The sequence below is a fragment of the Zootoca vivipara genome, chromosome 10 (assembly GCF_963506605.1).
Source record: "Zootoca vivipara chromosome 10, rZooViv1.1, whole genome shotgun sequence".
NCBI lineage: Eukaryota > Metazoa > Chordata > Lepidosauria > Squamata > Lacertidae > Zootoca > Zootoca vivipara.
Genome location: NC_083285.1, coordinates 17,044,453 through 17,054,545, shown reverse-complemented (window position 1 = coordinate 17,054,545; position 10,093 = coordinate 17,044,453). Strand labels below are relative to the sequence as shown.

Sequence of the window (10,093 nt, the reverse complement as noted above, 5' to 3'; positions counted from 1 at the left end):
GTTCTCCCTTCTTCTTGCAGCGCAAATTTCGGTTTTATTCTTATTATTTTTGCAGAAGGCTCGCAGAGCACAGCACTAGCCGCCTGATTGCGACCGCGTGCGGGCGAGCCCTTCGGAACGCGCCGCAGCCAATGAGAAGCGCGTTTCATATTGATGAGCCGCCGCCAGCCAATGAGACGGCGAGCGAAAGTCGCAGAAGTCGAGAGGAGCGAGGCAAGGCGAGCCAGAACTTCTCACCCCTTCGGAGGGCGCGCTGCTCTCTTGGGTCGCGTCCGGTTGATCGCCGGCCGGGGATCGCGCTGCCCTCGCAGGTGATCCGCGTGAGCGGCGCTCCCTTCAATTAGGGGAAGGGCTTTTAAGGCGCTGTCTCTGCTAAGGACTGAAGATCGCAGCTGCGGGAGCGGAGAGCAGCTGGGTGGGGATCTCTCGGGGATCTCCATGCCCTGGCTATGGAGAAGGGGGCGCCCTGGGGAATGCTGCCTCGCCTGTGCGTGCTGTGCACGGCGCTGCTCTGGCAACTTTGGCCCTGCGGCGCCCACGCCAACTGGATGTGAGTAGAAGCGGGTACCGAGCGGGATCCCTTATGTCCCGGGGTCGGGGGTGGGGTGATCGAATTGGCTGCGCCTCTCCTGCCTTCGGGATGAATGCAAACCGTTCTCAGCTCTGCAGAATGTCTCTCAAATAGTAATAGAATCGTAGAGTTGGAAAGGGAGCACGAGGATCATTAATCCAACCCCTTGCTATGCAGGAATACGCAGTTGTCCCGTAAGGGGATCGAACCTGCAACTTTGGCGTTATATCAGCACGATTCTCAAACCAACGACGTTACGCAGGCGTTAACTCGATTCTGGGCTTTTGGCAGTTTTCACACGTGCGGGGTTTGAATCTCCCGGGTCTGTGCGTAATAGAATGCCAGCTTTCCCGCACGACACGGAAGCGCCTTTCTTTTTTTGCATGTGCGAGCCGCGGCTTTTTATAAGGAAAGCTCTTTGGTGGGTTGTCACACGACTTTCAAACCTTCGCCTGGTGGGCCAGGATGCTCATTCCCATAACAAATGCCGCCGCTTTTAAAGGGGCGGTTGCATGCATAGTCATTTATGCTGATCCAAAACGAGCTGCTTTTCTAAGGAGGCTCGAAGAATCTGGGGAATCCTGTTGCCTTCTTGAGAGAAGAAACGCCAAGGCAGGATGTGTGCAAATGCTCCTGAAACACCTTTTTAAACGTCCCTTTTTAAACTGGGAAATGTTAGTGTGTGATATATGGCAGAGACATTGCATGTACATTTTTACCAGGGTTGGGCATTTTCACCATCAAATAACACATTGCAAATGTAGCAAAGCGGAAGGCTGATTTCATCCTTAGAAGTTTATAGAACGCCCTAGAAAGCGAACTTTTTCGATTCCTTTAGTAAAAATAAATACAAACCTGCCTCCCCTTTTATAATATTCATAAATGGTGGCAGCCAGGTTTGCAGATCTACTTTGTGTGTTGTTGTTTGAGAAGAACCTGAAACCCTGATTTGATTTGAAGGTACGAATCTGTTTGAAACTTGGTTACATGATAGAGGGCTCTACAATTCAGCATGAATTTATTCATGCCCTACCTTTCCTCCAAGGAGCTCAAGGGGTACATGCCTGGTTACCCCCCCTTCCCATTTTATCCTCGCAACAACCCTGCAGGGTAGGTTAGGCAAAGAAACAGTGGCCGGTCCAATGAGTGAGTGAAGATTTAAAGCTGGTCTCCCAACCCTCTAAACCAGGCATAGGCAACCTTGGCTCTCCGGATGTTTTGGAACTACAACTCCCATGATCGCTAGCTAAAAGGGCCAGTGGTCAGGGATCATGGGAGTTGTAGTTCCAAAACATCTGGAGAGCCAAGGTTGCCTATGCCTGCTCTAAACACCAGATCACCCTGGATGGAATGAGAGAAAGTGGACTGTGAAGCATTTCTCCCTTGCTCTGTAAATACTAGAAACCAGGGTTATCAAATAAGGTGGTGGTGGTGGTGGGATCCAGCACACCATTTTCATGGCAACTGTAGTGGGTTTCTTGCTTCCCATGGGCTTTTGCTTGGGAAAGAGAATGTCTTTGGTCTCATCCTGCAAGGCTTTTCTTAGTTGGTGCTCAGAGGATGCGTTTTGTGAAATGATTCTGCTTCTTTCACATTTCCAGAGATAATTCTGTGCTCAGGATCTGGCAAGGTGGAATCCTGCCTGGATATGTCTTGTGGTGATTACTTTAAATTAAACACACACACACACACACACAACATAGGCCTGGGGCATTTGCGGGAATGTCATTAACTGCAGATGTGATACAGGCTGTTACAATCCGGTAGTCTCTCATGACTGTATTTTCCCAAGTGGCTCCAGGAATTGTGTTTGAATTATCTTGTATCAGTACAGTGGTACCTTGACTTACGAACGACTTGACAACCGAATTTTTCGACTTATGAATGGGGGTAATGGCCGCGCACTTACGAATGTCTCGGTGTCCGAAAGAAAACTGTGGTGGTTTTAGATAGGGATTTTTTGACTTACAAATTTTTCTGTTTCCAGTGCATTCCTATGGGAAATCGCGTTTCCAATGACATTTTTCGACTTACGAAGGTGTCTTCGGAACGGGTTAAATTTGTAAGTTGAGGCATCACTGTATATCAAAAGGGGAAAGCAACATTCTACAATGAGGTTTTTAAAATCGGCCTTTTGTTTACTATGGGAATTTCCCGGGCAAAGGGCTTTGTAACGTTCCTTGGTGACATCTATCACCCAATAAGGGACTGTTCAGTCCTCTTTCTGACTTGCCGAGTCAGAAGGCCAGAGTGGGGAGCCTCTAGCCCAGCCTTTCTCAACCTTGGGTCCGTCGTTGGACTACAACTCCCATCATCCCTGGTAGCTGCGGATGATGCGAGTTGTAGCCCAACAACATCACCCAAGTTTGAGAAAGGGTGCCTAGCCCTTGGACCTCATTAGATTCTAGTCTAGAACACCTGTGGGGCCCTTTTGGCCAAGCTCACCTGCCCCACACCTGATGTCATATAAGGTAAAGAAAGAAAAACCGAGTCGCCTGATATCATGGTGGCACCAGGTGATTGACAGATGGGCAAATCCACCCAATTGTCAAACGCGGCAGCGCCATATAATGCTTTTGGAAGTGGCCCAATAAAGATTGCAAGGTATTCTGAGCATCACTTTATTTAAAAAAGGGAAACGTCCAGATTTGTTTGTTTGTTTTCAAATATATTTATTGGTTTTATAAAACTGGAAAAAGAAAACACAAAAATACAATAAAGAATCACATAAATCACAAAACATAAAAATACAAAATACACATTAAAAAAAAGAACCATATTATATCACTCATATGTCTTAACATTGTTGACTTCCTCAAGTCCCTCCTTTCTGCTTTTCATTATATACCATCCTTAGTAATTTCTATATCATGCAACGTCCAGATTTATTTATTTACAGTCGTACCTTGGAAGTCAAATGGCATCCGTTTCGGAAGTCCGTTTGACTTCCAAAACATTTGAAAACCAAATCACAGCTTCTGATTGGCTGCAGAAAGCCCTGTCAGACGTTTGGGTTCCAAAAGAATGTTCACAAACCGGAAAAAAACACTTCCGGGTTTGCAGCGTTCAGGAGCCTAAACGTACAAGTTCCAGGGCATTCAGGATCCAAGGTATGACTGCACTTGATTGATTGATTGATTGATTGATTGATATATGGCCCTTCATCATAAGATCTCAGGGTGGTTTAAAGATTAAAATGCAGGATAAAACAAGTAAATAAGTAAAACAAAACAACAAAATCATAACACACACACCCCTTCCCACATCAATCAGCCAAAGGCCTGATGAAGAGGAACGTTTTTGCCTGGTGCCTAAAAATATAGAATGAAGGCGCCTGGCGAACCTCCCTGGGGAGAGCATTCCACAAATGGAGCCACCACAGAAAAGGCCCGTTCTTGTGGTGCCACCATCCGGGCATCACGTGCAGGAGGCTAAGGAAGAAGGGCATCAGGTGATGAATGCAGAGAGGCGTTCCTTGAGGTATTGCAGTCCTGAGCCATTTAAGGCTTTATAGGTCAAAACCAGCATTTTGAATTGGGCCCAGAAACTAATTGGTAGCCAGTGCAGGCGTGCCAGGATCGGTGTGACAACTCCCATTGGACTCAGCCAGCGTGGCCAATGGTCAGGGATGATGGGGGTCGTAGTCCAGCAACATCCGAAGGACACAGCCTGGGCTACTCCCTCTGCGGGTCTTCCGTGAATTTGTGTTCCTTTGACCCTCCTGTATTTCGATAGTCCTTTCACATCGCTGTGTTGTTTGAGCTGCGGCTCCTCTTTCCTGTTTTGGCCGCTCTCATCTTATCTGTGTCAAATGAAATGCCCAGTGCTTGGGTCTCACCCCAGGGGCTGCTTTTTCAGGTGGCTGGGCATGGCTTCCTTCGGTGTCCCCGAGAAACTGGGCTGCGCCAACCTGCCTCTGAACAGCCGTCAAAAGGACCTGTGCAAGAAGAAGCCCAACCTCCTACCCAGCATCCGCGAAGGAGCCCGCCTAGGGATTGAGGAGTGCCGGAGCCAGTTCAAACACGAGCGCTGGAACTGCCTCCTCCCTCTTGAGATGGCCTCTACGGCTTCCAAACCTTTGCCCATCTCTGCGGCTCCTGCTTCCTCCGTCTTTGGCTATGAACTGAGCAGCGGTAGGTCCTCTGGTTGGGGGGGAAGTAACGGGTTTGAGACACACCATTTCTCATGTCCCAACAATGCAATACGCATTAGAAATTAGCCAGGAGCCAGGTGCCTTTTGCGACTGGCGCGGGGCCAATTGTGTTCATGTGGAGACCATGGGCAAAAGTTCCCCATCCTCGCCCTAATTCAAAGGTAGCCAACATTTGCCTTCCAAATGTCGGTGGTCTACAATTCCTGTCATCCCCAAGCAGCAGAGCCAATGGTCAGTGTTGTTGCAACATCTAGAGGTAAAGGTAAAAGGTAAAGTCCAGTCAAAGGCGATTGTGGGGTTGCGGCACTCATCTCGCTTTCAGGCCACATACAGCTTTCCGGGTCATGTGACCAGCATGACTAAAGCACTTCTGGCACAAAGGAAACCAGAGCGCATGGAAACGCCGCTTACCTTCCCGCCGCAGCGGTACCTATTTATCTCCTTGCACTGGTGTGCTTTCAAACTGCTAGGTTGGCAGGAGCTGGGGCTGAGCAATGGGAGCTCACCCTGATGTGGGGATTTGAACCGCCGACCTTCTGATCGGCAAGCCCTAGGCCCAGTGGTTTAGACCACAGCACCACCTGCATCCCTCCTAGAGGACACCAACCTGGCAACCGCTCCCCTAAGTTATGTGATCTCGGTACACTGGCCCCAATCCAAAGCAAGCTGGTAACACTGAAGTCCCTTTGAACTCCGTTGTGACTAAATTGCCCTGTTGATTTCAGCTGAACGTAAATGGAATGAATTTCCCCGGGAGGGGGGCCAAGATTTCTCTCTCTGCTGGCTTAATGGGAGCGGGCACCATTCTGGCCACAGGACCATGGTGCCAACCTTTTTGAGTGATGCTTCAAAGAGTGGTACACTCCTATCTGGGATGGTCGTCCTCTTCCCCCCAAGCGTGCAGCTTTGGGAGGGATGCACATGAGGCGGTGGGGGTGGAAGGGGACAGCTGCCTAGCCCACCAGATCAGTCGAATCCAACCCTGGCAATCAGTGGGGTGACAGATGTCACAGCCAGATTGCCCTCACCATCCTAGAGATTGAATTCCATATTTACACCAGCTTTCAATCCCCACCCATGCAGAGCTCTCTCCCTCGCAAGATTGAACGTCTTGCTGCCTGCAGGTAGATTTTCGAAAATCCCGTCCTCTGAAAGACACTGCCTTGTGGCACAAAACGGATCGAATCCATCACACGTGTTTTATTTTATTTCCCAGTTTCTCAAAAAAAACATAGGGTAAGTATTCGGCCCCCTTTTTGAAGGAGGGGATTTATCGCACTGACTCTTCCAGGGTGCCTTATCTGCTGAGCAATTGTAGAAATGACATTGTGGAGAATGTGGCAAGATTTTTGAGTGACGCCACAAAATTACGTCACCGTAGGTCCCAAGAACCATTTTCGTATCTCACGGTGCCTGTACAGTTTCATCCTAAAGTATCTCTAACTATGTTTCGTTAACTGTGTTGTGTACAGTTGTACCTTGGTTGATGAATGCCTTGCGAGTCGAACGTTTTAGCTTCCGAACGCCACAAACCCGGAAGTGAGTGTTCCGGCTTGCGAACGTTCTTTGGAACCCAAACATCCGACACGGCTTTCGCGGCTTCCGATTGTCTGCAGGAGCTTCCTGCAACCAATCGGAAGCCGTGTCTTGGTTTCTGAATGTTTTGAAAGTTGAACGGACTTCTAGAACAGATTCCATTTGACTTCCGAGGTACGACTGTATATGATGCACTTTTTCTATGCCGATAAAGGAGATTGATTGATTGAATGAATGAATGACTGTGTCTTTCTGCAGGTACCAAAGAAACAGCGTTCATCTCAGCGGTGACGGCAGCAGGCCTTGTGCATTCCGTGACTCATTCGTGCAGCGCGGGGAATATGACCGACTGCGCCTGTGACCCCAAACTACAGAGCGGTGGCTCGGCCAGCGAAGGCTGGCACTGGGGCGGCTGCTCCGATGACATCCAGTATGGAATGTGGCTGAGCAGGAAGTTTTTAGATGGCCCTGCGGAAAACGTCACAGGGAAATATGGCAGCAGGCTGCTAGCCATGAACCTGCATAACAACGAAGCTGGAAGACTGGTATGGATCTGACCCCTGCCCTCCCATTCCATTTCTTTCCCTGTAATATGTAGCCAATGAATGGCAGAGGGAGACCGTTTCTTGGCTGCTTCCCCATGTCCCTGGTCTTAAGCCATCATGCCCTGAGATCGTCCATCTCTTTGACCTGCACACGAAAAGATAGCTTCCTCTGATTATGCATTCCCTTTGTGGAGCTTTTCTTTAAGAAACCTGCAGGTGTTAAATGTGAAGGTTGAAAACTTGTCTTTCCCCCACCATTGCATTTCAGTCTGAACGGTGCCCCTGTCTGACAAATTCTGGGCCATGCACAAAGTGGCTTATTTATTATGGGGTAGATCCAGGCCTATGCAGAGTTGTGTTCGCACGGTTTTTCAGCGGTTCCGCCTTCCCTCTGCAGCCTGCTAAAAAAACTACTCCGGAAAGTTGGGGGACAATCCTAAGCCGCCTGGGAGGGCAGGTGTTGGGGGCTGCAGGTGGAATTTGTGAAAATCACTTCTCCCCACCCTTCGCATGAACCTCAGATGAATCGGGGGCCCTGCTGTGAGCAGAAAGAGCCTGATCATTCATGGAGGGGCCTGTATTTTTATCCTGTCCACCCTCTAAGGTTGCTCAAAATAACTGCCCTGCCACCTTTTGTGTCTTCCTCATCCTGTGTTGTCTTCACAGCAACTAGCTGCGAAGTAAGTTAAAGTGTTCACTTAGTGAACATCACAGCCAAGTCCAAGGCTAACCACTAAACTCTCTAGTTTTTAGAGACCCAGGATTTGCCACAGAAGGTGTGACTTATAAGCAGCATCCTACCACCACCACTGCAGGAATTAAAACAAAAATATATATTCTAATATATTTAACATATATAATATATAATATATTCTAATAATATATAATGGAGCTCTGATCAGTACTGTACTCGGATTTTGCAAGCTCTTAGCTGTCAGAGATGCTATTTCAGATATTAGTTGGTGCTTGGGTTAGCAACGATTTCAGTAGAGGACAAGATTCTCGTGAAAAGGATGGTTCTCGTGGTTCAGGTGCACACACCAGCTGCTCTGGCATAAAATATAGATATGATCTTGCGCTTATTCAGATGCTTCCACAGATTGATGTGCCATTTTTAAGAACATGAGAGGTGCACTTGGGTAGAGTTATTTTGTTTAGGTGGGGAAGACGAGTATTTTTGTGTTGGAGAAAAAAGCACGTGTGTCTCTGGTATCTATATGTGTTGAAAGTGTAAGAGTGAGACTAGCATGCCCGCCTTACATATTTTTCCTGGTCCGGGAGGAATGCTTTTTTTGTTGTTGTTCTTAAACACACAAAAACAACCATAACAATTGTGTTGCTGTCCATGTGCAAAATCAATTTTGTGTTATCTCCACAATCGGAGCCAGCAGGACATAGGTGATTCCCTGCGGCAAGTATGAGGTGGTCTGACGATAGGGCAACAGCAACGACGGCGCTGTCTCTAATTTTGAGTTATGCAGCTCTATCACCACCACGGCAGTCGTGTTGTGTTATGCCACGACCCCCATAACAACCATTCTGTGAATCGCCCCGAGATCTTTTCATGAAGGACGGTATTTAAATTTTGACAACAATTAATAGCAGCAACAGTAATAATAGTTGTTGGGTTTTTTTGTGACTACTGCCCCACAGCTCTTTCTCAAAATTTGAAATTTGCCTTCTGCTCCTAAAAGGCTGCCAACCTTTGCCCATAGCTGAAGAGACGGTGTAGTTCTGTTTTGAGAAATGGCTTGGCTCTTCGGCTGCAAGAACTGTTGCAATGAAAACAAGAACCTGAGCTCTACTTGTGCATATGGCTCTCTCTCACTTACATGTCTGCTTTTTTGTTCTTTAATCTCTGGCCTCATTTCTGAGAAGCAGGCGACTCCCAAATGGAAGATGTTTAAACATTTTGGGCACTGTCGTTTCATAGCCTCAGAAGTGTAGAATCTGTTGCTTGGTAGTTGTCAAATGAGCGGAACGTTGCTTGATCGTGGATTGTTTTGGTCTCAACTTTTCCCCAGGCCGTCGCAAAGCTGATGTCGGTGGATTGCCGTTGCCACGGAGTCTCCGGCTCCTGCGCTCTCAAGACGTGCTGGAAGACTATGTCCTCCTTTGCCAAGATTGGCAGTTTTTTGAAAGAGAAGTACGAAAGCAGCATCCAGATTTCGGACAGGGCGAGAAGAAAGATACGCAGGAAAGACAAAAGGCAGCGGAAGATACCAATCCGCAAAGAAGATCTGCTGTACATCCACAAGTCCCCCAACTACTGTGTTGAAGATCCCAAACTGGGAGTTCCCGGGACGCAGGGGAGGGAATGCAACCGTACCTCCGAGGGGCCAGATGGCTGCAACCTCCTGTGCTGCGGCCGCGGTTACAACACACACGTCGTCAGGCAAGTGGAGAGATGCGACTGCAAGTTTGTCTGGTGTTGTTACGTACGCTGCAGAAGATGCGAGACCATGACCGATGTCCATACTTGCAAGTGAAACCGTACCTGCCCTGAAAATAGATGACGAGAGAAACACCTTGAGAAGTAGCGTTCTCGGGGTCGTGCTAAGGAGGCGTCTCGAGATGAAGAGCCTCAAGGTCCAGAGGTGTTGGTTCGTATCGAAAGGGCAGCTCAGAATAAGTAGAGGCCCCATTTAAAACTAATAGTAGTGGAGACCTGGATCACCTGAAGAATTTTGCCTAGCTGGGTGGCCTACTTGAGCGACTCGTGTCCATGATGGCCGTGAATAGTCAGTATTTTGATCAGTGAAGTCGAGATGGACACGCTGGACACGCTCAGTTCTCAAGGCAGCCAGAAGAGCTTAAATGAAACATTAGGAGGCTACAATGACGCCTGGTACGAGATAAGCTGATCCCGTGTATTAAGAGTACTCTGTTTATTGAGTACCTCTGGGAGCAAAGGATTACTAGCAGTTGTACGGCTGTTTGCTTAGCTAGTCAAAGGTTAAGGGTAAGACTGAGATGTTCATCATTTAACCAAGCCAAGTCTAAGATGGGTTGAATAGCTTCCATGGACAGATCTGGACCTTGGCGTTGGAGTACACGCCAGTTTAAAGCAAAATGATGTGTAGCTGTGACCTCATGGTGGTTTTTTTTAAAAGTTTTTTTAGTTGTGTCTTCTCCAGTGCCATTAAAAGCATCATTGAGGAACAGGGAGAGAAATGGAGCAGCTTTGTGGTGTCGTCGCTTAAGGCATTCTCATTCCTCCCCCCCCCACCAAATTATGCTGATTATTTTTGTTTTGTGATGTGATGCTCCATTCTTTTTATGGAAATG

The 10,093-nt window shown here is 47.9% G+C and overlaps 1 protein-coding gene across 1 annotated transcript; it reads left to right on the top strand.

Moving 5' to 3' along the window:
- Window positions 1-449: 449 nt before the first annotated feature.
- On the top strand, window positions 450-10,093 carry WNT16 (Wnt family member 16). Its single transcript, XM_035127302.2, has 4 exons — window positions 450-550; window positions 4,430-4,704; window positions 6,519-6,805; window positions 8,830-10,093. The coding sequence occupies exons 1-4, from the start codon at window positions 450-452 to the stop codon at window positions 9,292-9,294; spliced, it is 1,128 nt and encodes a 375-aa protein (XP_034983193.2). The 3' UTR covers window positions 9,295-10,093.

Coding starts and splice junctions, on each gene's coding strand:
- WNT16 (XM_035127302.2), top strand. CDS start 450: ATGGAGAAGGGGGCGCCCTGGGGAATGCTGCCTCGCCTGTGCGTGCTG. Junction 4,705..6,518: donor TGGCTATGAACTGAGCAGCG/GTAGGTCCTCTG, acceptor GTCTTTCTGCAG/GTACCAAAGAAACAGCGTTC. Junction 6,806..8,829: donor ACAACGAAGCTGGAAGACTG/GTATGGATCTGA, acceptor ACTTTTCCCCAG/GCCGTCGCAAAGCTGATGTC.